Source organism: Cladophialophora carrionii, assembly GCF_000365165.1.
Source record: "Cladophialophora carrionii CBS 160.54 unplaced genomic scaffold supercont1.1, whole genome shotgun sequence".
NCBI classification, from domain to species: domain Eukaryota; kingdom Fungi; phylum Ascomycota; class Eurotiomycetes; order Chaetothyriales; family Herpotrichiellaceae; genus Cladophialophora; species Cladophialophora carrionii.
This window is the reverse complement of record NW_008481816.1, coordinates 1,764,420-1,789,369: the sequence shown is the minus strand read 5'-3', so window position 1 is coordinate 1,789,369 and position 24,950 is coordinate 1,764,420. Positions and strand designations below refer to the sequence as shown.

At 54.3% G+C, this 24,950-nt stretch overlaps 9 protein-coding genes across 9 annotated transcripts; 4 read left to right on the top strand and 5 right to left on the bottom strand.

Annotated features, from left to right (window-relative positions):
* Positions 1–483: 483 nt before the first annotated feature.
* On the bottom strand, positions 484–1,787 carry G647_00634 (uncharacterized protein; the record flags this gene model as incomplete). The annotated part of the gene is made up of 2 exons (XM_008724037.1): positions 484–1,536; positions 1,596–1,787. 2 exons carry the CDS (start codon positions 1,785–1,787, stop codon positions 484–486), a joined length of 1,245 nt encoding a protein of 414 aa, XP_008722259.1.
* Positions 1,788–4,467: 2,680 nt separating this feature from the next.
* G647_00633 (uncharacterized protein) lies at positions 4,468–6,175 on the top strand (the record flags this gene model as incomplete). Its single annotated transcript, XM_008724036.1, has 3 exons — positions 4,468–4,614; positions 4,673–4,857; positions 4,909–6,175. The coding sequence occupies 3 exons, from the start codon at positions 4,468–4,470 to the stop codon at positions 6,173–6,175; spliced, it is 1,599 nt and encodes a 532-aa protein (XP_008722258.1).
* Positions 6,176–7,414: 1,239 nt separating this feature from the next.
* G647_00632 (uncharacterized protein) lies at positions 7,415–9,036 on the top strand (the record flags this gene model as incomplete). Its single annotated transcript, XM_008724035.1, has 2 exons — positions 7,415–8,800; positions 8,851–9,036. The coding sequence occupies 2 exons, from the start codon at positions 7,415–7,417 to the stop codon at positions 9,034–9,036; spliced, it is 1,572 nt and encodes a 523-aa protein (XP_008722257.1).
* An 848-nt stretch (positions 9,037–9,884) lies between these two features.
* G647_00631 (glycolate oxidase, subunit GlcD) lies at positions 9,885–11,893 on the bottom strand (the record flags this gene model as incomplete). Its single annotated transcript, XM_008724034.1, has 3 exons — positions 9,885–10,112; positions 10,248–10,414; positions 10,495–11,893. The coding sequence occupies 3 exons, from the start codon at positions 11,891–11,893 to the stop codon at positions 9,885–9,887; spliced, it is 1,794 nt and encodes a 597-aa protein (XP_008722256.1).
* A 1,195-nt stretch (positions 11,894–13,088) lies between these two features.
* G647_00630 (uncharacterized protein) lies at positions 13,089–17,379 on the top strand (the record flags this gene model as incomplete). Its single annotated transcript, XM_008724033.1, has 2 exons — positions 13,089–13,288; positions 13,344–17,379. The coding sequence occupies 2 exons, from the start codon at positions 13,089–13,091 to the stop codon at positions 17,377–17,379; spliced, it is 4,236 nt and encodes a 1,411-aa protein (XP_008722255.1).
* Positions 17,380–18,410: 1,031 nt separating this feature from the next.
* G647_00629 (uncharacterized protein) lies at positions 18,411–19,227 on the bottom strand (the record flags this gene model as incomplete). The annotated part of the gene is made up of 4 exons (XM_008724032.1): positions 18,411–18,574; positions 18,716–18,875; positions 19,004–19,090; positions 19,162–19,227. The coding sequence occupies 4 exons, from the start codon at positions 19,225–19,227 to the stop codon at positions 18,411–18,413; spliced, it is 477 nt and encodes a 158-aa protein (XP_008722254.1).
* A 303-nt stretch (positions 19,228–19,530) lies between these two features.
* G647_00628 (40S ribosomal protein S9) lies at positions 19,531–20,387 on the top strand (the record flags this gene model as incomplete). The annotated part of the gene is made up of 4 exons (XM_008724031.1): positions 19,531–19,576; positions 19,627–19,645; positions 19,741–19,839; positions 19,970–20,387. 4 exons carry the CDS (start codon positions 19,531–19,533, stop codon positions 20,385–20,387), a joined length of 582 nt encoding a protein of 193 aa, XP_008722253.1.
* Positions 20,388–20,904: 517 nt separating this feature from the next.
* G647_00627 (uncharacterized protein) lies at positions 20,905–21,807 on the bottom strand (the record flags this gene model as incomplete). Its single annotated transcript, XM_008724030.1, has 1 exon — positions 20,905–21,807. The coding sequence occupies one exon, from the start codon at positions 21,805–21,807 to the stop codon at positions 20,905–20,907; it is 903 nt and encodes a 300-aa protein (XP_008722252.1).
* Positions 21,808–23,620: 1,813 nt separating this feature from the next.
* G647_00626 (uncharacterized protein) lies at positions 23,621–24,837 on the bottom strand (the record flags this gene model as incomplete). The annotated part of the gene is made up of 3 exons (XM_008724029.1): positions 23,621–23,668; positions 23,763–24,578; positions 24,727–24,837. 3 exons carry the CDS (start codon positions 24,835–24,837, stop codon positions 23,621–23,623), a joined length of 975 nt encoding a protein of 324 aa, XP_008722251.1.
* Between the last annotated feature and the right edge of the window lie 113 nt (positions 24,838–24,950).

Here is a 24,950-nt window from a genome sequence, read left to right as displayed (position 1 = left end):
CCGGGTACAGCGTGCGTACCTCGTACATACTGAGTAGGTACGTACCATGGACATACGGCGCTTATGGTTGCGGTGCGAGGGGTGCTAATGCTGATCTCCCGCCCGGGTTCGGGTTACAACACGGAAACTGGAGGGGGAAGTCTGCACAGTTTCCGCGATCCAACGTTTAGGTGGACGGCAATACGAGACAAGGACAGCGGGTTGTGTGTGGGCGTAGCCATCTGTCACGATACCTCTGCCAAAGTCATCAACGCTGTGCAAGAAGCTGCCGAGGTGGTATCTCCACAATCTATACCGTACGCCTTTTTCTCGACCCTCTCCCATATATTCAAGAAGGCCGGTGAGTCCCTCACATGTCCAGGCAAACTTCGTAGAATAGTACATATCCGCTCCTAACGTATCACGTAGCCAGACACGTGCGACCTTGCTCCGCAGCGGAAGGAGCCTTTAAGTCAAACAGGTCAGACAGAAATGGCAGGCCTCCTACACGTCCTGATAGCTGATACTCCACTCCTTTGTTGTCTTGATGATCATAGCTTTGCTCCCATCGCTGCCGTGGCTCCTCCCGCCGTCTGAGCCGATACTATCGCTGCGATTTCTCTCAGAGCTGAGGTCCTTCTCGGGCTTGCCCGCAGATACTTTGTTGACCACGACTCGGTTGCTGCTTATCGCCCGTCCGATGCCGTGCCGGTCCGTCGAGTCGTTTATCTGGCCCAGCGTGATGCCCTGCCTGGGCAGATCGAGACTCTCGCCTCGAATTTCGGATTTGAGAGCTTGGCTTCGGATCGCCGACACGGCCTTGCTTTGCGCCATTTTCCCCATCAAGTAGCTGTCGTTGCCGTACCCAAAGCGACCGTCGCCTTCCTGGATCACTCCGGAAAGGTACCCGGCCTGGATGGATTCCATAAAGGGTCGCAAGTGGGGCACACAGGCCGAAAAGACGCTGAAGAAGACCTCCAAGATTGTAGCAATGGTTGGTAGCCAGCTCTCGAACGTCACGTCCGTGTCGCGGTCGAAGAATCGGTGCATCTCGCTCATACGCCAAACCGCGCACGCAACGGCCAGGGTGCGGAACGAGAAGGCGAAACAGACCGCAATCTTCTTCTGCACGGCGAGTTGCAGGTTGTAGACTAGCCAGATGGGGAGGACCATGAGCGCGAGATCGGTGAGAATGTCGACGACACCCACCGCGTCCCAGAACCCGACCTGGCTGAAGCAGGTGTTCGTAGTGATCTGGTAGGGATGGGGCAGCGCGCATTGGAATGCGCTGGCGATGACTGAAGCGACGGCCCAGGCCACGATAAGTCCGCCCACGGCCAGCATGGGGATGCGGTAGGATTTGTTCGGCGACAGAGCAAGCAGCAGTGACAGGGTCGAGGACTTGCCCAAGCACAGCGCCACAATGTACAATATGTTCCAGGCGTATCCAGCCTTTTGAAACTTGTCATATTGTTCGTCGGAGAGGGTTGACAGTTTCGAGCCGAGCCCGCCACTGACTTGCTGGTTGAGAGTGAGAGTGAAGGCGATGGAGAAGATCTTGAACAGCAAAAGTCAATGGAGATATCGCCAACTCATCGCCTCCAGCTGAAGCTTACCAAGGCTGCGGATATGATCGAGTCGTTCCACGTCAGTCGCCTCAGCACAACGAGCTTGCTGATCAGAACCGTAATCACGGCCAAACACATGGTCGTCATCGCGATCCATGATATCAGATTCACCACAGGGCCTTTGTGGGATGCCGATATGACGGGGACCCGCGCGAGCAGGAGATGCACCGCTCCTGCCATGATCGTTGTCCGAGCAACTGATGGGTGAGTCGGCTTGTTCTTAAGACATGGATAAAGTTGGCGTTCAGAATGCCGTCAATGACAGGCGACAGGTCGGCAGTGGGCAGCGAGACGTGCGTGGCTCCGATGGCGCAGAAGTATGGTGCTTGAAGGTGAGCACCACCGACTCTGCTGAAGTAGATGCAGGCCGAGAATCCGGTTGGACCGCTAGATGAGCGGGAATGCGACATGAAGTGTGATGGCCGAATGCAGATGCCAGGCTCTTAGACAAAGGGAAGACCAGGGTGCGATTGCACCTTGCCGTGGCGTTCCATCCTCAAGCATGGGGGACTGGACAATGCCCGTTTTCGACTGGACACCACCATCAATCCAGTACAAATCAGGTGTGGACGTGCATATGCACAATCAGTGTAAAGCGACCGTCGACCGTCGAATCTCCACTGCCGTCTGGCCCTGTGTCGGGGAGAAGAAACAGGCAGGCTTCCGCTTAGGCGCAGGGTATGGCGGTCTCGCTTAAGAAAAGGTGCAACATAGGGGTCAGGTGGAAGTGAGTGCGAAAGGTCGGGGTCGGTCAAAGACTCATGACTCAAGCGGTCTGGGGCTCCTATCACGAACTCATATCGTGGGCTTTCCAGGGCAACCATGTCCGACTCCCTTAGCGTCTCCGGTACCGAGCATGGTGTTTGGTCGGCGGCGAACCACCCGCCGGTCGATCACGCGTCTTACAATGCTTGTGCTCACATTGACGGGTCCCATTATTATCCTAGATGTCTGCGATCTCGAACGCGACAGCTGCCAGAGTACACAGTATATCATAGTCAGATGACTTCCCAATGCTGCTTGGTACGGAAAACTGACTTGCCACACAGTTGCTACAGTCCCAAGCAGGGCCCTTCGATGACCGAATCTACCTTCCTACTGCGGTGACGACCAGGGTGCGCATCAGCGTGCGCATCAGCGTGCGGCGCCGGTCCATGCGGTCACATAGGGCCACCCCACCCCCTACAGGGCACTTTAGCACGCGCCGCCAGGGGCTTATCACAACCAAGCTCGAGCAAAGCCCCACAGAAGCAACAAGCTTGTCCGGACTCCCGATAGGCACTGAGAGCCAGAGCTTGCACTCGTGGGGAAACTCGTGTGCCACATATCCATGAGCTCTCGGTTCGAGATTGCACTCCGGTAAACACATGCACAGCTTTACAAACGGTTATCGAAAGGAGCACTCGGAGCGTTAGGGCAGAGACAGTCCCAACCTGTGTATCTATTGGAACGCTGCTTCAGCCTTTCACAAAGCGGTGCAATGCAGGTCCCCTCAGGACGGATGAGAGCAGAATGCTGACGTGAAAACGATAGCCCGATGCTTTTCCCATACCAGGCGTCTGAGACTTGCTGAAACGAGCATCAGCGTGAATGTAATCACCAGCAAGATCCGTCCAACGCACCACCTGCCAGCCACGTATCGTTCACATGGTAATTGGCTGTGTGATCAGGCCTGAAGCTGGCTGGGATATCGTAGACCCAAGCTACGTAGATCAAGCATTACCTCAGACTCCCCGAGGCCGCGTGAGCGAGTTTCTGCCCTAAAGCACAACCTTGATAAATCGCTGAGACGGATGCCAGAAATACTGCGTCCTATTGAACGTCCATAAGCGCGTCTAGACTGTATTCCGTACATTTCTAAGATTAATATCCGACGTACACAGCCATTGAAGCATGAACCATGTGTCGATTGGAGCCCGTGAAGAGGGAAAAAGCAATGCCAGGCGGCGACGATCAGCAAACCCCTTGTCATTGATCATGGCAGCAGAAACGGTGACAGGACGCCACGAAAAGCCTCCCTACCACGTTCATTTCAGCTGCCGTGTCAACAGACTGTGACAGTGCTTGCTGTCGCATGTGGCCGCAGTGGTGGCAACTGGGTTGTAAGAAAGCAAGGAATCTGAGCACGTCCACGAGACGCTCCGAGCCCAGGCGAAGGTCAATTCTCCAACATGGTGATAGCGTGGTCTCCGTCATCCTTGCGCTGTCGCTGCAGGAGACTCGAAAGGTAAAGACGACCCAAGCTTTTTCGATAAACCACAACCCCCCAACGGCCCCGCTGTGGTGCTCGTGCGTTATCAACGGCCCTAGCTGTTAGCGTGCGAGCTAACTAAAGACGCCCGAGGCTTAGCCCCGTTCAGTTCGCAGGCCTTGAATCCTGGTTGAGTGCCCCCGAGGGTCGTCGCACCAGTTGGTGCACATCCACCCCACAGGTTGGACTTCTGCGACACGAGCGCCGCGAGATCCCTCTTGGACGGGAAGTCAAGGGGCCGACTAAGTCGCATGGAAGGTGGGAACTCCCCAGACGGGCAGATTCTTGGCTTCACGGATGGATTGACCTCTATTCCATGGGAACTATTTTCTAGGTAGGGCTTGCAGCCCGCCTTCAAGACACGCGGTACTCGACCTTGGATACACCCACAACGCTGCCGAGTGCGTAGACTCCCTTTCTCTTTTTCACGGCCAGTCGGTTCCGGCGCAAGAGTACCGCCGCAGTGTGCTTCCGTGGACAAGAGCCAGGTGCTTCGTTGTTCGCTCCTTCAACACATCCACTCCTTTGATGTCTTGTGAAGCACATTGAGCTGGATTGTCCCTTGAACACCCTTCAACCATTTCCACCTACTGTCGAACGGCTTTCAAGATGGTGGAAACATACGCGATGAAGAGCGGGTCCAAGATTGCTTCAGAGATGCACCACTCACGATCCTCGTCAGATCAGCATGGCGCGAAATCCGTCGATCGAGACGAAGAGGAGATGGCCAGGCTGGGAAAGCGCCAGGAGTTGAGGGTATGCGCACTTTACATCACGATCGACACAGTGAATGGGTGCGACTGACCTCTACCAGCGTAACTTCGGCTTCATGAGCATGCTCGGCTTTTCTTGTACCCTGATGATCACCTGGGAAGGTCTCTTGACCGTGTTCGTATATGGGTTGACCGACGGAGGACCAGCGGGACTTGTGTATGGGTACTTGTTCTGCTGGCTCGGCTACTTCACGGTCGTCGCTTCGCTTGCGGAGATGGTGTCGATGTGAGTTCAGCAAGAGAAGGATAGCCATGTCCTTCCGACTGACGTTGACAGGGCACCTACAGCCGGAGGTCAATACCACTGGACATTCTTGTTCGCGCCAAAATCTTGCCGCAACTTCCTCTCTTTCATCACCGGCTGGCAGTCGGTTCTCTCGTGGCAGGCTTGTTTGGCTTCAGCTGCATATCTCGGAGGGACCATTATTCAGGGTCTCCTTGTCCTCAACTATCCCAGCTACGACTTCAAGAGGTGGCACGGGACCCTCCTCCTTTATGCAGTCATCACCCTGGCCATGCTGTTCAACACGTACCTCGCTAAGCAGCTCCCGAAGGTCGAAGGCGCGGTGCTTATTGTCCACATTGTCGGCTTTTTCGGTGTCTTGATCACCCTGGTATACTTGGCGCCCCACGGCGATTCATACGACGTCTTTGTGAAATACCTTGCCAACGGGGGATACGACGAGGGCACGTCCTTCTTCGTGGGACTGATCACGACAGTCTTCGCTTTTATCGGAGCCGACGGTGCTATACACATGAGCGAGGAGATCAAGAATGCCTCGACAGTGGTACCTCAAGCGTTGGTCGCCTCAATTGGTCTCAATGGAATCATGGGTTTCTCAATGCTGATAGCCATTCTCTTCTGTATCGGCAACATCGACAATGCGCTTAGCACTCCCACCGGATTCCCCTTCATCGAGATATTCAAGCAGGCTGTCCAGACCAACGGCGGGGCCACGGCCATGACTGCTGTGGTTCTGTCGCTGATGATCTTCGCCACCATCGCCGTGTTGGCAGCAGCGTCCAGAATGACATGGGCCTTCGCCCGCGACAACGGACTGCCGGGCTCTCGATTCATCTCCCAGGTCGAGCCGCGAACCAAGCTTCCTCTGTACTCGGTAGCCCTCTCGGTTCTCATCACCATGCTGCTAGGCCTCATCAACATCGGATCATCCGCAGCCTTCAACGCCGTTGCCTCCTTGGTCATCAGCGGCTATCTAGGCTCGTATACGCTCCCGATGGTTCTATTGCTGCACAAGAAGATCTTCCATCCCACGTCGATCCATTACGGCCCCTGGACACTGGGGCGCGGACTGGGCATCTTTTGCAATGTCTTCGGCCTGCTGTGGATTGCCATCGTCATGGTCTTCAGCTTCTTCCCATCCGTCCGGACCGGGTTGACAGTGGAGACTATGAATTGGTCGTGCCTGCTGTGGGGAGGAACGATGATTCTCGGCATAGCGAGCTATTTCGGATACCTTCGGGGTAGATACAATGGCCCAATTGTTGAGACCGACATTATCGAGCAGATGCACGGCGTTTGACAGGCAGACCGGCGCAAGGAACATGACGGGTTCGGACTACGTGTGTTCGATTCCAAGCCGAGAACAAACAGCGGATTTGATACCAGAGAAGGTCATCGTGTCAAGGCAAGGCTACCCAGAAAATGCTGGTATCCTTGCGAATGATACTTTGTGTTTGGACTGTTGATGTGCCTGGGAAATGGAAACATAGCTGTACATGTAGACAAATAGGGGGAATGTAGATATGGAAGCGTGCTGCTTGTGATGAATACCCATACAAGGCCGCGTGTGCTCAGGAGACTCTGGTTTGACGGTCGGGGCCCGGCTTTTGCACTTGAGCGGCTCTCGAAGGGCTGCATCTCGCTTTGAAGATAAATTAATTAGGTTGGCAGGCGCTCCTGCCCTGGTTCACACAGTCAACGGGCTCTTGGATCCGGCAAACCTGCTTTAACCGACGCTGGTGGAACTTGGGCCAGAAATAGCAAAGCTTGAAACCCGATCGACATGGAACTTCAAATTCACTTGAACCTCACACTGAGCTCACGTCTGCGAAAATGTGAACTCAGCCCAAAGACGCGACAATTTCCTCGGAAGTCCAGCAGCGTTGGTTTGTGTGAGGTGTTGGCAGTCGCAGAAACGCGGCTTCGGTCAGCTTCTGATGGCGTGGACATGTCCAGACTACTTATACCGAGACTCACAAGCAAATTCAGAACGCCACCTCCTTTACCGGGGTCCACTTTCCACGCTGCTTGAGCCTCTAGACCCCGCGTTAATTAAATTTCCGGAGTTCTTGAGACGTTGAACATGGTCTGCTGAACAGAGTACGGAGTACTTTCGATAGGTAAGTGTAGATGCAGCAAGTCGAATAGTCAAATATACTCAGTATGTAGATAAAGCTGCTTGTGAATGACTGTGGTTATTTTTGTGCGGAGGATCCACGCTGTCTCAGAAAACTGGCGACGGGTGGACTGATCAGCCTCTCACCTCGCTCTCACCTCACTCTCACCTGCCGCTCATTTGGGCAATTTCGCCATTGTGGAGAGAGCAAGGCTCCGCTCATGCAAAACTCAGCCCCGTGGCTGCAGTATGACAGCCCGCGACTGGCTATCCCTGGCGGCCGCCTGTAACTCTGGGGAAACAGTTGGCGCCTGCTTCACTGCTCGTTCTTTCTCTCCTTCTCGAAAACTCCTCCGTGCCGACGCGTCACCACAATTCTTCGCTCTTTTCAGATGCCCTGCGTTCGCGGGTCGATCGAGCATCATGAGCTCGACGTCCTCGAGCGGTGACTCGTCACGCTCCAGTTCAGATGAATCGCAACTCGGGCTGTTGGACGAGAAACGTGAATTTGACTACAATGAAAGCACGGTTGGAACCAGCACATGGCTGAAGCCTCAGTACCCCCGCCAGCTCTGGAACTTCGGGCTTTGCTTTTCACTTCGACATCTGGGCAGACTTCTTGGTCAACTACTCAGTTTGCTTGTCCCGAGTTTCCTGCATCGCCGCTCACCAAATGAGCAGGGCAAGACTGACAAGCTTGCGCCAACCGCCTTTCTTGACGGCATGCGCGGGCTCGCTGCCTTCGCTGTGTTCATCTGCCATCTCACATATGGCACGTTCGACATTGTGCACGCCTGGGGCGCGGCACCGGACCCAGAAACGCAGCCCCGGACCGCGTTCACAGAGCCTCTTCGATTACCGATCATTCGACTTCTCTACTCGGGACCCCCCATGGTGGCCATCTTCTTCGTCATCTCGGGGTACGCACTCAGCTACAAACCTGTGAAGCAAATGCGTTCGCGTCAGCACGAGCAACTGATGACGACAATGACTTCTTCCATCTTCCGCCGGGGATTGCGACTGTTTCTTCCTTGTTTCGCCTCCACCTTCATCGTCATCTGTCTGGCTCAGCTCAACCTTTACAGACTCACCGAGGACTTCTCAAACCAAATGCGCATGGTACTGGAATCTCACTGCTATACTCAACCGAACATGTGGCTGCAGTTCGCGGATTGGCTGGTACAGATGCTCATCTTTGTCGACGTCTTCAACTGGTCGTTGTTTGCCGGGTCCATTGAGCTGGACCGCCATTTGTGGACCATCCCTGTCGAGTTTCGCTGTAGCATGGCTCTTTTCCTGACGCATATGCTCACGGCCAGGATGTCGAGCCGGCTACGGATCATGACTTTTGCGGGACTCATTATCTGGGGTGTCTCATGGGACAGATGGGAATTGACCCCGTTCTGGGCTGGAGCTGTGATTGCGGAATGGGACATCATCTGCACATCGATGGCTGCGTCTGGACTGCCGTCGACCTTAACGGACAGTCAGCGGCATTTGCCCCGCCGATCGACTCGGATCTTGTATTGGGCGGCGTTTCTGATGTCGCTGTTCCTGCTCTCCTTCCCGGACGTTGCCGCCAACGCTACCCCCGGGTTCGTCACCCTCGATTCTCTGATTCCCCGTAACTTCACCGAAAAGCACCGGTTCTGGCCCACCATGGGTGCAGTCTTGATAGTCTGGTCTTCATGTCGGCTAGGCGTTCTGCGAAACAGAGCCTTTTGCTGGGCGCCTGTCCAGTACTTGGGCAAGATCAGTTTTCCTCTGTATGTCATGCACGGACCGGTCATCCATACCCTAGGCTATTTAGTAAGATTGCCTTTTACTTCCTTCATGCTGCTCGTCCTAATCGAAGACAGATACTCCCTCGAACGCCTGAAGTGGAAACGCCCGAAGTCATGAGACAATTCCAGAGGGACTTCGCCAAGGCGGCCATCGTGATTCTACTTACAGTCATCTGGGTGGCGGATGTGTTCTTGCGGGCTGTCGACACACCTTGTGTGAATTTGGCTAGAAGACTAGAAAAGACGTTCTTCAATGATTGATCGGTCCGTGGTCTGGATTTACAAACCTTCCAAGCACATCTCGTCCATATGTCAGACGCCTCGAACATCGTATGCTTTGATACCCATGCCTCGCTGCCTCGATATCGGCAGCACCGCAACCAGGCATGTTTCCACCAGCTACATGAAATTCACCGCGTCGCCGTTGGAGGTGCCAATTCGGCAAACGGTGGATCTTAGATGATAAGGCAAGCTCTCAGGGACACCTCGCGTGTATAAAGTCTTCCCAGTGATGGAGACAACTTGAAAACTGGCTGCAATATGGCACCTCAGCACACTAGCAAGTTTTGCTCACGGTCGGTGCCAACGCTCCGTACCCTAGGACGTCACCCACTTACCTCATTGTCTATGCTAAGCGTATTCGAGGGGTCTGCGTCAGGCAAGCACGCCTTTTGGAGATACGGATCCAAGATATCAGGACGTGGTCATAGGGTGGAGGTGAAGTCAAATAATGAATGTCCAGCAGTGAAACTAGCTGGGGCATAGACAGGAGGATCGAAGTTTGTCGGAGGTCGGCAACTCCTGGGACCTAGGCAACCTGGATCTAGACTCATCCCGAGGAAGGCTACGTAGATACTCCCTACGTACCTGATCAGCGCATGCGCACACAAGACGCGACCAGCAACGAGACCCTTGGATTTAGTTCAAGGGATCAACATACAACAGGAAGTACATACAACCAGATCTCGCGTATCATGCCGTACAAGTAAACCCAGCAGGTGAAGCAGACCTGATTCCACCCAACTCAGCTTGTGTGGCATGTGTGCATGCGTGTATGGTGCAGATCGTATGCTCAGTCCGTCCGTTTCAACGTCCCTCCCTCCGGTCGCTCACTTATCCGTCGGTCGTGCCAGGGTGGACGCCGCCGTGGCCTCAGGCTGGCTCTTTGTGTCCTCCACGCCAAGAGCATCGAAGATTTTGCCCGGGTTCATCAGCCAGTGCGGGTCTAGACTTCGTTTCAACGTCTGCATCACGCTGATTGTCTCGACTCCAAGCTCGGAGACTAGGCTTTGCTTCTTGCCTAGGCCGATGCCGTGCTCGCCGGTGCATGTGCCTTCCTGGTCGTGGTTGTGAGGGTTAGCGTCGCTCAGGATCAGTGTCACATCAGTGTCTCCGCAGCATCCGCATCAGATGTCGGATTTGCTTGCTAGACGGCAGTGTCGAGTTCCAGTGGCGCAGAATGGGGCACTTACCATTTCAAGGGCTCGATCCACCATGTTATGCACGACGCGCTCCACCTGCTCTCTCTCCTTGGGGTCGTTGCGGTTGTACAGGACCGATGTATGAAAGTTTCCGTCGCCGATGTGTCCGAGCACGCTGGCGAAAAGACCCAGGTCATCGACTTCTTTCTTGGTGATTTCTAGGTAGTCCATGTCAGCGTGGGGACCGGTCGTGGGCCTCCTCCATATGCCCGCCGCTGTAGAGTACGCAAATGCTTACCGACAATGTCTGGGAGTCTCGAGATCGGGACGGCCACGTCGGTCGACCACACTTCGTCGCCTTCGCGCCTCAACGAGAGCATGCTCCACAGGGAGTCCTTCCGGGCCTTCCACAGGTCGTGGGCTTCCCGATCGTCCTTGGCGTAGATGAAGTCGCCGGCGTGGTTCTTCTTCGCAATGTCAGTGGTCGTCTTGATGTTGTCTGCCACACCGGCCGTCGTGCCGGAGAATTTGAAGAAGATGGTGGGGGCTTCCTTCCACGTGCGGTTCGTGCCTCCGGCGCGGTTGATGACCGACATTTGGACGTCGTCCATGATTTCCATGGCCGCCACGGGCACGCCCGCCCGGATGATCTGCATGGCCGAGGCGGCCGCGTCGCGGATGGTCGGGAACGTCACGACGGCGACTTTGGTCTCCTGGGGGATGACCGCCAGCTTGAGCGTCGCTTCCGTGACGATGCCCAAGGTGCCTTCGGCGCCCACGAAGAGGCCGGTGAGGTTATAGCCCGCCGACGTCTTGCGGGGCCGCCGTCTGGTTTTGATGATCCGCCCGTCGGGCAGGACGACTGTCAAGTTGATGACCCAGTCTTTCATGGTGCCGTAGCGGAAGGCGTTTGTGCCGCTGCAGGAGGTGCCGACCATGCCTCCGATCTTGGCCGATGGTCCCGGGTCGACGGGGAAGAACAGGCCTGTATGCTGCAGCTTGTCGTTCAGCTCCATCCACTGCACCGCCGGCTGGACCACGACGTCCATGTCGTCGGCGTGGATGGCCAGGATCTGGTCCATGAAGGCGAAATCGATGCTGAACCCGCCGAACGGGGCCGAAAAGTTCGCTTCGAGAGAGGAGCCGCCCGAGTAAGGTATCATGGGCACTCTGTATTTTGAGGCGATCTTCGCAATGTGGGCGACTTCCTCCGTGCTCTTGGGATATGCCACAGCAACGGGCAATTGGTCGATATTGATCGACGACCATTCGGAGTAGCCGTGGTCCTTGAGGTCGTCGTCATCCGTGCTGACAGCGTCCTCGCCCAGCAGTTCCCGAAGCTCCGTGATGGCCTTCTCCAGCTCCATCTTGCTCGCGTATGTAGGAGGCTTGGGCTTCCGCGGAATGAGCTCATCCGCATGACTTCCTGCGTCGTTGACGCCCACAGCATAGCCGAGGGACGCGAGTGCCCCGGCCAGGAGTAACGCCCTGCTGGTCGTCCCCAGTGGTAGATTCGGTTTTGCTTGGTACTCTGCGCTCGAGGCCCGCGTCGAGTAGAATTTCTTGGTCGGCGTGCTCCTCAGGTGTTTCTTCGTGCAGACTCTCGACGGGATAGAGATTCTCGAAGGGCATCCCTCTCTGCTGTTTGCCTCCGCGCATAATTTAAGAACTCGCAAGGTCCGCTGTGTCTTCTCCATGGTGATGATATCTACGCGCAGTGGGCACTGAGATGGCGACGATGCAATACACTACCTCGGGCAGGACATAACGACTCTTTCTCGAGTACGACTATGCGAAGCGATGGTGTACTCGACGTTTTGAAAGCACGATCGATGCTCAATTACATAGTGTCCGGCGGAATAGATGCCGCCCGCATGCGCCTCTCGAGCCTCCACTTATTGCCGCCAAGCGGCATCTGGATCGCCTATCTCGGTATTCCTGGGGCAAGCCACTTCACTTAGATACCTACGTAGTTAATCCGTCCAGTGGTGAGACAGGACTGTTGCGCAGCCGACTGCGGGCCTTCAGCAAGCGTTTCTTTACAATGAATGCCGTGCCACTGAATGCAGCGTGGGGAGACATTGCATGTGGTTGATATTGTACTGCATATCTACCTACCTCTGCACATGAGTAATTATAGCCAGCGCGGCGACTTCTCAGATAGTCGCACTTCAGAATGAGATGTGTGGCCATCTCACTGTGGCCCAATATCGATTCGTTTGCTGAAGGACGGCGAGTTATTCGGAAGTCTGGAGTCTGCTCGTCTTGACTGAAGATGGCCCAGCCGCACACATCAGTCCAGTCTCGTGGCCGACTCACGTTGACGGTCTGCCTTGACATCCATCTATCGGTCTGTTGCCTTCTGCCTCCCGCCGTTTGATTCAATCAAACAACGGGCAGATGCGCGCTGTATGGGATTGATTGCTCAACACTCTTGCCTTTGTCCGATATCATTAACAGCACCTTCCCTGCAAACTAATGAATCTGCCAACATTCACTCTGCCGTCACCGCCACATTCACCTCCCGCTGCCAGTCTTCACTTGTGGCCTCAAGCTTCTCCCACAATCTCTGACATTATTTCTATTCTGGTTCGGCGTTCTTCCATATTCTCTTAATCTTGTGCCATTTGTTTTGGAGATCCGTTATCCTTGCCTTAGCCTCGGGCGGATCTTCGCTTCCGACACACTGGCTCTCGCCAAAATCCTTGACCCTTTCATGTTGTCCAAAGCCAAAACTGAACGTCAGAGTCATTTAGTTCCGATCCTCCCGTTGTACTTCAGCTCAAAGACGTTAACACCCCAACGGCCCGGACACCGCCTCTGGGTCTTGCCCAGCGCTCTTCGGACCACGGGCATGGCCGAATGGAGCGCCTTTCCGATTCACTTAGGGTGATGGATCTAGCGCGCCAAACTCAACGCGACGAAGAATGGAGGACCTGGCCTTCTGTCAAGGCTTACATTTCTAACCTGCCTCGAGGAGTTACCACCTATGATATCCACAGAAATTTCAGTCGTTTTGGGAATGTCGAGTTCATTCGGATGGAGGAAACCCCTCAGGGGAACTTCGCGGGACAAGCGATAATCGTGTTCAAGTGAGCCCCGAATTCTAGATCGTTGGTTGTCACTATGTTCTAACCTTGTCTGCAGACCGCCACCGCCGGGAAGAGCACCCTGGGATGAACAGTTCATCAATAAATTCCACTTTCACAGTCGGCGCAACGAGGGTGAGCCGCTACCCAAGATCAAGGTCCGATATGAACCCCGGTCGCCGAACCGCTTCGTTGAGAGTCCTGTCCGCCGCGGCGTGAGATATGATCCAGAAGTCACACTATATGGCAGTGCAATCGACTTTGGCTACCTCAGTCGACCTGGACGCATGGTTGTGAAGGCCCAGAGACAGAACAGTCGCGGTGATGCCGTTCGATTGAGGCTAAACTTGACCAAACTGGAGATGGAGGTTCACTTCCCGGTCGTTATCCACTCACGGAGCAGGGCGATAGAACGGGCATACCGGTTCTCTGTCGCGCTAGACGAACAGTTCTCGTTGTGTGAAGTCCACAGTAACGGATCCACCGCGTTGGTCATCCACCTGAATAACACGCCCTGGTACTCCCGGCAATTGAAGCAGGCGATGGCATTGAGTCACGATGATAACTCGTCCAAGTGGAGCTCAGACGACACATGGTCGCGCCAGACTGACATTGTCGACGAGAAGGAAACTTTTCAGAAGATCAACGACACTCCGGTTTCGGTGCAGAAACTTCACAATAGTATCGATATTGCTCGCTGGACAACTTTCCGTGTTACAATCAGACCGGATATCGACCGAAACCAGAATTCGCTAGGCCAGTTTCTGACTGCTCTTGCAGACTTCAACATTCGCGTGAGTCGGGATTCCTCGTTTCAAGTGGTCACCGGTCCAGGAAGTCCTGCCCCGTTCTGGGACTTTGTCGACGGAACCGGCTCCCAATCATGGTCAGAGGAGCTTTTGCTACCGCGTCGCCTTGACTTCGATCTGAGATATCAACTCGAAGTTTGTATTTCAAAACGGTGGCTCAATGAGTACAGCCTCACGCGCGAGTTTTTGCAGAAGTTGTCAGACATGCCTACAAAACGGGCCAAGCAAATGCTCATTCACGTCGACTTACATCAACAACGTGTCTACGACCCTATGTCCATCTTCACAGACCTACGTTACACGAAGCCGGTGCTCGCCCGTGCGCCTCCCGCAAATTGTGCAGAGATCTATAGTGCAACAGTCACCGCCACGGGAGTTGTATTCCACACCCCTTCAGTTGAGATCACGAATCGGATTGTGCGCAGATATTCCAGCGTCAGCAACCATTTCCTCAGAGTGCGGTTCGAAGACGACCCTTACCGCGGACAGACAAGACTCTGGCCGGCAACAAACGGTAAGATGAAGCTGGTCTTCGACAGAGTTCGTCGGACCATGAAGCACGGTATTGTCCTTGGCGATCGACGTTACGAATTTCTTGCCTGGGGGAACTCACAGATAAGGGAACACGGTGCATACTTCTTTGCGGCCTCTCAACACCCACGCATCACTGTCGATGATATCAGGAGGGATATGGGCATCTTTGATCACGAGAAGGTGGTCGCCAAGCGAGCCGCACGAATGGGTCAATGCTTTGCGACAACAACACCCTTCAAGATCCTCAACAGAGATAGTCGCAGCAAAGACGCCGACATACCGGACATCAAAAATGGCAAATACAACTTCACTGATGGTGTTGGGAAAATATCCCGTCTCACTGCCCTTCACATCAAGAACAAACTTAAGCTCAGTGGTGAGGAGCCTCCTTCGGCATTTCAGTTCAGATTGGGCGGCTGTAAAGGAGTTCTCGCCCTTGATCCCACCCTCACCAACTCCGATGTCAAGATCCGGCCGAGCCAACGGAAGTTCGATAGCGAGTCAAATGAGTTGGAGATCATTCGGGTCTCTGAATTCTGGCGACCGTTCCTGAACCGTCAACTCATCCTTGTGTTGTCGGCACTTGGCGTGCCGGATGTGGTGTTTCTCCGAATGCAACAAAAATGCATTGAAGATCTGGATGCCGCCATGAGAGATGACACCGTCGCCGTACGAGCCTTACGGGAGAACGTCGACCCTAATCTGATGACCCCTAATATCGCTGCCATGATCGAAGCTGGGTTCTCCCAGCTCGATGAACCCTTTGTGGCGTCCCTAGTACGGCTCTGGAGAGCATGGATGCTGAAGTATCTGAAAGAAAAGGCCAAGATTCCCGTGTCTCAAGGTGCCTTCGTCTTGGGTGTTGTTGACGAGACTGGCACGCTTCGTGGCCACATTAACGACCTCCAGCCTGGGCCAAATGCTAGCCGGGAGGAAAGAGAGAAAGCTTTGCCAGAGGTTTTTATCCAATACACAGACCCCCAGAAGAAAGTCCGCTGTCTCTATGAAGGTGTTTGTATCATTGCTCGCAACCCATCTCTGCATCGCGGCGACATCCGGGTTGTCAAAGCCGTCAATTGTCCCCCGCTACGGCACATGTGCGATGTGCTGGTCATGCCCTCGGTTGGTGACCGAGACTTGCCCAGCATGTGTTCTGGCGGTGATCTTGATGGGGACGATTATATCGTCATCTGGGATCCTGAATTGCTCCCAAAGGAGTGGAATGCCGAACCTTTTCATTACAACGCGCCAGAGCCCGTCAGAAAGGAAAACGTCTCGATCGACGACATCATCAACTTCTTCTATGACTACATGCAGAATGACTATCTGGGAAGGATTGCACATGCACACCTTGCTGCTGCTCACTCTCTGCCTGATGGCATCGACAGCGAGCAATGCTTGAAGCTTGTCGAGCTCCATTCCATGGCCGTTGACTATCCGAAAACTGGCGTGCCTGCACTCATGACGCGGGACCTGGAGCGAAGCCAGTGGCCCCATTTTATGGAGAAGAAGCGATCCGGTGTGTTTCGCTCGAGAAAGATTCTGGGCCGGCTGTACGACGCGGTCGGGAAAGCAAAGTTTGAGCCACACCTGTTGGGAGATTTTGATGGACGGATCTTGATACATGCCCCACAAGAGGAAGTCATCGGTTTTGTCCGCAGGCTCAAGGAGAGCTATGACGAGAGCATGCGTCGTATCATGGCCCAACACCAGATTGCGTCTGAATTCGAAGTTTGGTCTACTTTTGTGCTGCACCACAGCAAAGCCTCCAAAGACTACAAGTTCCATGAAGAAATTGGACAGCACGCTAAGACGCTGAAAGATCAATACTATGAGGCGTTCCGGGAAGAAGCTGGCGGACACGACCTGGCAAAACTGAGACCATATGCCATTGCGGCCTACCACATCACCCATGAAGAATATCAGAAAGCTAGGAAACGAGAAGAGGGCCACGGATCAGAACACGAAGATGGTTCTGCTCTCTCAGCCGAATCATCTGGCTCTGTTTTATCTGCTTCAACCTCTGCCACCGGCGTACCTTTCATCAGCTTCCCCTGGGTACTGCAGGAGACACTACAACAGGTTGCAAAGAATACCGTCATCCACGAAGATGGTGCGCTGCAGGTGGACCTTTCACCTACCAGCGTACAAAATGACAAAGAGGATGGTGTGCTTGACCCTGGAAGAGCCTTATGCAGGTGGACACACAATGGAGACCACTTACAAGACCCCTATGTGGCTGTTCCGGTCGATGCCGAAGTCGGACAGGACGAATTGGTGGCCGTACCAAACCATGGACTACTTGACACTGCAGGATTGGATTCATCGCCGTCGCCTGCGAAGCGAGCTTCTTTGAAAGATATTGTGCCAACAAAACCACCAAAGTCCCTCGAAGCTGGCTACGAAAATGATCTTTCCCCATCCGGCACTAGGCTCGTGGTCTCGTCCAACACGCCTTCAGTGGTTTCAAGCGGCGCAAGCTCATCTCACACAAGTCCGGACGATGCCCATCCTCCGTGGTCGTTTGTGGCCCGGTCACACGGGAGATCACCAGGCATTGCCAGTTTGTCCGGTCTGATTCCGAGCGAGGAAGTCCAGTCATCAAGTCCGGTGAAATTGGCCGATGCGCATCATACTCAATCCAAGGGCAATGAATCGCGAGCATTCCAAGATCCAGGATCGAAGGCAGAAGGCGACATTCACGCATTAGCGAAAGATTCTGACGACGATGACGATGATTTCACTTTCTGAAACAATGGGGCTGGAAGCATGGCAGGGCTGAACAACACTGTGTTGGAAATTCACTCTGGCGTAGCGAAAAAGTCTCGGACTGCTACATTACATTCACATCGGGCGGGATACAAGGTGTAACAGGGGCCGGCGTCTTGCAAACAAACGCATACGAATGGGTACAGTATCAGCATGGTACCGGAGAGCATCGGGAGGCGTCCACATATTGCGGGTTTTAGACTCGGGTCACAGTCCGGAGCATTGTGACGACAGAGTCTCGAATTACGTCGGTGGTGGACAAAGTGAATCTGATACCAGCCAGAAGAGCTTAGTGGGACAAAGGCATCACAGGGCAGGGGAGTCCTCTTATGGGCGTGGTGGTCCTTAACTAGAGCCGTAAAGGACCGTGGAGAGAGTGTCCCTGGGAGGAACCACAGATCTGTTCACGGCGACATGCTGGTCCAAGAAAGCCTGAAGTAAGCACACACGTATGCGATGAGCCAGGCTGCGCTGCGATGATCTGCTTCTTACTCCGTACCTCAACGAGGTGAAAAGGCAACTCTCGTGCACTTGACATGGTTTAATCGTGACCGTAATCTCATCTTGCGACAAAGACTCGAGACTTTGGTACTCGGTCTTCAGGCGAGAAAGCCAGGGAAGTGATCGTTAAACAGGATCTGTGGGATTGCCATGTGCAAGTCCTTCAGAAAGTAAGGACAATTCAACGCTTGAAGGTATCATCTTGGGAGTATGGAGGGACATTCATGCGTCTTCTATCACACCTGCGATGCAATGCCCATGCTCATGCCATCGTCCACAGAAGTCTGACGCATCTCACACACTCGAGCAGCTCTGCCAGACCCTGTCCTCCGCTCCTAAGCAATAGAGCCGTGTGCAATAGCACAAGCAGTACCCTTCCCCGGTTCGCGGTAGACATCGTTCACCTCGTCACCTAAGCGCGGCTAGCTGAAGGAAGCAGTGCGAGCGATTCCGGACCAATTTCCCAGCTGAGCACCCTGCAGCATACACTACCCACCGCTCTTCCGGTTCGTTTAGATGTGGGTGTCGTATGGTTGAGGGGCGAGACTCTCGACCTCTGAGAAATCGACCGTGTGCGAGCCTCGGGGACCCTGAGGCATGCGCTTCAGCTGGACGGATTCGCCCTTCTCCTTGGCTTCGCGGCGGCGTTGGGCATTGGACTTGACTCTGTTCAGGACTATTGAATGGCCAGCGTGGTCAGCATATGTTTAATTCGGGATAAACACATTCCACCTTTGCGAGCGAGTCTTCAAAGATATGCCAGATGATAATGCATCATTGTGCACCCAGTACTCATGGACAGAGGTTGTGGACTTACACTCCTCTCTCGATCTCGAGTGTGCGATGTGCTCAACACGGACGTTCACTCGCTTCTCCATGTATCGGTTGCCGACTTTCTTGTAGACGATGACGCCGACAGCGGATTTCGTCACGTTGTAGATAACGCCCGTCTTGCCGTGGTAGACCTTGTAGGGCATCTGTTTCGGGGGCCAGATCAGCATGTGCTCTTATTTTTTTTTCTATTCTCTGTCGTCTCTCATCTGAATTTGCAGCTGGGTTCGGATGTGGTTGGGATTAAGGACTGCGAATAAGAGATTCCACGTACACCCTTCTGGACAGCACCGTTGGCTTTGATATCGACAATGTCACCGACTCGGTATGTCTTCATGTACGTGCCCAGAGCGATCATGCCCTACCAAGCGCAGTGCGCGGTATCGTCAGTCGTCCGATCTTGTTCGCACATTTCTGTTGCACGGTTCATACCTTCTTGCGGTGTTGGCGGCTGAAGGCATAGCGCGTGCCGGATCGTAGACCTGCGGAGTGACCCATTGCGACGGATGAGATCGAGGAGACGTGTGGGTTGTCGTGGTATTAATCGTCGCTACACACTTCAGGATATTCGCTGTGTGGTGTCGCTGTGGTCGTGTCCGCCGCAGTTGCCCTGAGAAAACGCCAAGGCCCAGACCCACAAATTGTTTTGTGCGTGCCAAGACTGCGAACGCCCACTCGAACTGCGCACACGCGGCAATTTATCATCAGAAACGTCTAAACCACCAACCTCGAACCTCCCAACCGCAACTTCTCGGCCACTTCGTCAACTGATAACTCGATTGCGCACACTGTGTTGCAATCATGGCGCCGCGGTCCTACTCCAAGACCTACAAGGTCCCTCGTCGACGTAAGCGCTGCGCTCAATCTTCTGCAATAACAGGACTGACATATTCGCAGCCTTCGAATCTGCCCGTCTGTACGTTTGACAAAAACATCCATATCCTGGCCACTGAGCATCAGCTTGCCTGTGCTTCATGTCTGAGATATCCGTCCTGACATCTACGCCCACAGTGACTCCGAACTCAAGATCGTCGGCGAATATGGTCTGCGCAACAAGCGTGAAGTCTGGCGCGTCCAGCTTACTCTGTCCAAGATCCGTCGTGCTGCTCGGTATGCTATCAGAACCTTCCCCGTTTGCTTGTTCATACGCCTTCGCAGCAACACGTTGCTCTTGCTGCAGAGCGTCCACCAAGAATTTCTTCTTGCGCACCAGTTACTGATACGAACGATGTACCTGCAGTCAACTCCTGACCCTCGACGAAAAGGACCCCAAGCGTCTCTTCGAAGGCAACGCCCTCATTCGCCGTCTCGTCCGTGTCGGTGTGCTCGACGAATCGCGCATGAAGCTCGATTACGTGCTCGCACTCAAGGTCGAAGATTTCTTGGAGCGCCGCCTGCAGACCTGCGTGTACAAGCTCGGGCTGGCCAAGTCGATCCACCACGCCCGTGTGCTGATCAAGCAGCGTCACATCCGCGTCGGCAAGCAGATCGTCAATGTCCCCAGCTTTGTGGTCCGACTCGACAGCCAGAAGCACATTGACTTTGCCCTGACGAGTCCGTTTGGCGGCGGCCGACCTGGTCGTGTTAGGAGGAAGAAGGCCAAGGCCGCGGAGAAGGGCGATGGTGACGATGAGGAGGCCGGCGAGGACGAGGAGTAGATCACATCACGTCACATCACGACATTATCGAATGTGGGCCGTCATCTCGTCATGTTCCATGGCAGCCCTGATGGTTACGATAGGTTGACTTGAGCGGACCCAAACGATACTGATACCAGTGGTCAGCGAGGAGAAGACGGGCATCCAAAACCCGGGGCCATCTGAGAGGTTTCCAAAATGGCAATCAGCTTCATGGCTCTCGTGGCAAAGGCATCAAAGAAATTCAGAAAGTCCAAAGCTGGAAATGTTTACTCAGCAAGTTATTCCGAGATGAGAAGTGACCGACCGAATCAAATCCCTCAAAAGAAGAGTTTCGTCGTCATTCATGCATATGATGGACGCCATGTCCAGTTTCCTCTCTTCTCACTCGGGGTATCATCTTGTACATTTCGTTTCAGTTCCTGGTGCCACTATCATGCCCGCCAGCCACAGGCTGCTCGATCTTCCGTCACGTAAAGTCCTCGTGTCTTTCTGTCTCGTAAGTGCATTGACGCAAGCATGCTAAAAGTATTACACGCTACCCAACCGTCCCTTCCACGCCCATCAACCCCTTCATAACGCCCTCGCTCGCTCTGTACCACCGGCCCAGCTCCTCCATCTCGTCCCTGCCGCCTTGTTCCTCTCTCCTCCGTCTCCCTTCCACGGCCAACCTCGCAGCCTCGTTCCGTCTCCTCTCCAACTCGGCCAATTCGCGGTCCATGCTCTCCACGTCCCGCACCCTCGCCGGCATCCTGTCCTGCAGATCGGCAATCATGCGATCGACCTCGGCATTTCTGGCCCTCTGGGCCGCGAGCGCCTCCTCCGTCTCCGCCAACGACATCCTCATCCTCGGATCGGAAGGTGGTCCGTCGTGCCGTTCGCCACGCCGGGCGGCAATTTCGGCGCCCAACCTCTCAACTTCGCGCCTCAGCTCCTCGATCTCGAGCGGCACCCGGTCCAGCACGTCCATCCCCTCCTGCACGGCGTCGTACCGCTGCGCGACGTCCCGCGCCCGCTCCTCCATGGCGGCGACCAGCGCGTCGACCTCCTCTTTCTTGGCCTTGAGGTCGTGTTTCATGGTCGCCAGCGTCTGCTCGAGCGCCAGGTTGTCGCCATGGCTGACCAGGAGGGGCGGATCGCCCACGATGCTGCGCAGGTATTTCTCCTTGGTGACCTGTTCGAGGTAGCTGAAGCGGAGCTTCGAGAACAGGTCCTTGTAGTGCGTGAGGTCGGCCGCCAAGGTCGCGGGCGTGAGTGCCAGAGAGGAGGAGTCGGCTTCTGAGGCCGAGAGCGTGTCTGATGGACGGGAGGCTGCTTGAGGCTGAGGTTGCTGTTGTTGGGACGAGGTGATCGGCTCCGCGAGCGCGAGGATCGAGAGTGGTTGCGCGGCTTGCTGGGCGCGCAGTGTCGCGAGCGTGGAGGAGTAGTCGACGGGTGGCATTGTTTTTTTATCCTGGCTAGGGAAGTGGCGTGGGCCAAAATGACGATATTCTTTCTCCGATCGGTGACTTGGTGCTCTATTTTCTGTTTCGACTGTGATGTCTTCTGCGGGTTGACAGATGCGAGACCAGGATCTTGACGATCAGATGTAAACAAAAGGTATTTATGTGCCCGAAGTTCTGCCGGCCAAGTTCAGCCTCGTGGCCTTGCTTGGGGTAAAGTTAGATATGTACGGAGTACGTACGAGGTACTCCTGCCAGCTCACGACCGCGATGGCTATTCTGAACAAGACATTTGGTAAAGCCATCGACGGTAGTTCTATGCAGAGGCTTGCTTGATAAAGCGCCAAGCGGACAGCCGCCGGGTGCCCACTCCTTTTACCACACCGACCGCAATGCTGCCGCGCTCAATAGAGAAGCGTTGTATGAATGCCCTGCTACGAGGTACTATAGAGAGATAGTCGGGCTAAGATACAGTAGGAAAACCACCGTCTCCAGGTACTGTGTAAGCTGCAGGTTGAGAACGGTCGAGCACGCGATGCCATGTCGTCCAGTTCCGCGAAGTCTTGCATTGGCCGAATTTCCTCCCATCTGAATCCAGCAGTTTGCCATTCATGAGACTATACCCCAGGCAATTTCTGATAGAGCATGTTCTTCCGGGGTATAGCAACCTCACCAGCTCGATTGGACGGGCCTGAACAGCGCTGCGGTGTAACTTGTGCCAACAAAGTGAAGGGGAACTGGATGAGTTGGTGCTTTCTCCAGCCCATGGCGGAGCCTGCGTTCGTTGGCTGAAGCCTACAGGGGTGTCAAGAAGGGCCAGCCTGTGTAAGCGTGCTACCTTATGCGCCAACGTATACAGGTAGTATCGTTGTTACAGACAGTCTCATTCGACCCATATACCGTGTTCCAAGACCATTGCTCCAGCATCCCACTTTGCAACGTCAAGTGGGTTACCAGGGCTTGAAAGCAGCGCATTTCTCAAAAGTTCGGCGATGGCGGGCCCATTTAGCTCAAGGTCACACGCGATGTGCCTGTCATCATAAGTGTCTTCAAACGGAGCAACAGGTTGGCAAGGGGAGACAATGGAATAGGAAATGTCAGGGATTCGATGGCTGAGCCAATTCCAGGGAAGGGGCATGAGTACGTCGGAGGAGCTCTGCCCATATCCGACATCGGCGATGTTCCAGCCTGCCGTGGAGTTTCGTACAATGAGAACTGTAGCCAGCAAGTGGATCAGAAGGTCGCCAGCCTCGGGCACTATAGTGGTGTAGATCATGTGTCCAGACTTGTGTGAGTGTGTATCTTTGATCCTCACATGCGAAACATAAATTGCAACAGCTGTGTGGCTTGTTCCAACATGCTCTGCCACAGGAACCACGGAGAATTCCGGAGCCTTGGCCACTGCGAATGTCGAGTAGGATACCTCACCGAAGCAGAGCAATGTTTTAAATACCATGGTCGCGCTAAATTTGGAGCGTAAGATGCCATCATGCCGCAATAGGTCGAGCTCGGCGTGGTAGGGACAAACCGACTCCGTCGCATGAAAGAACTTGACGGCGGGCATTCTGGGCAATCTCGAAGACACGGCGCACAGGACGGTCCTGCTGTCCACAATGGACTTTGAGAGTGAGCGAAATATGTCTCCAGGGAATTCGGTCGTGAACCCGACATATCTCGAAAATTGAAAATCACAAGATCTGTGGCCTGCACGCGTAAATCCAGGCCGACGCCATAGCTCATAATTCCTTATGAATGTTTGCAAAATTGGACCATCGTAGTCAACTTTCACCACTGCCCGGATTTCGGGACGCGCTAAAGCGAGAAGTCCATAGATTCTGTCCCGAGGATCATGGCAAATCGCTGCGCGAAAATTGGATACAAGCACACTTAGTTGACTCGAGCCTACGAGTCCCTGTGATGTCTCGCTGATTGATCGAAATATCCTTCTGCTTACGCTTTGATGGTCGCGGTATGGCTGCCTTTCCTCATTAGGGTGAAGTTCGGTCTTGAATATCATGTATCGAGTCGCGGAGTGCAGAGTCCTCCAACCGGTGAATCTTGCGCCAACCATAATGAGGGCATCTTTGGCCAAAAGGACCTCCTGGATGATCCACAGTCGGCTCCAGTAAGGTCTTGAGATCAGATGCTTGAGGGCACGCGTTGGAGTCTTGTCATTGCACCCAATGGCCATTTTCTCGCGTCGCTGCTGCGGCAGACGGGAGACCTCTTCGAGATAATTGAGGGCCTCCTCGGACTCTGGGCTGGAATCACCGAGCCACGCGATGACTCTGTCGGCAGATGCGTAGATTTCGCCCATCACACCGACCTCAAAGTTGCGTTCCAAAATGTCGTGTTGGTTGATGCACAAAAAGTCTACCCAGACTCTGATAGGCCCGACAAACAGCTTTCGGAGGTTCCATAGGAAGTTCCAGAGGTTCTTGCGGATATGGACACGTTCACCATTGACCATAATCTCGGCTGTCTCTCCTGGAGAGCCCCAACAGTAAGAGAGCGCATAGAAGTGGTTGGCAGCTGATAAAGATACTTTCGCCAGGCTGCAAGTGATCACATCTTCGTCTTCATCACCAGGCAGGAGCGTCAGGATGCGGATCTCCTGGGTGTCTCTGTTGAGGGATTCGTAGTGGGAGAAGTATCGGAATGCTCGATATCTTGAAATGAAGAGTCTGCAGCTGACTGGGCGCAATCCGGAAGCTGCACGATGTCCATTACCCCGACCAACAAGATACGACGAGTCTGATGTGAGGTGCTTCTAACAGGGTCAGATACGATCTGTAGTCAGGGGCGCCTTTTGGTGCATCGAAGAATGGAGCCGAGTACTCCGATGGCGATTCGACCACGATCGAAATTTAGTTCGGAATTATGTTGTGGAACAACTCGGATGTTGCAGAACCCCGGACCTCGTTTGGGCCAGTGTGCTCGTCGAGGTTGACGAGGGTTGCGGTTAGTGTCAGGCCGCGGTCCTCTCGGGTCATGCAGCTGGTCGTCTGGTGAGCGGTCGTCGTAGTCATGGTAGGAGCAGGAATTTAGGCAGCGAGGACGGGATGAAATAAGAAGTTAAACAAATAATGAAGCGGGAGGAAGGGCAACGGCGACCGGGGAGCAAAAGGCCCTATGCAAGGCG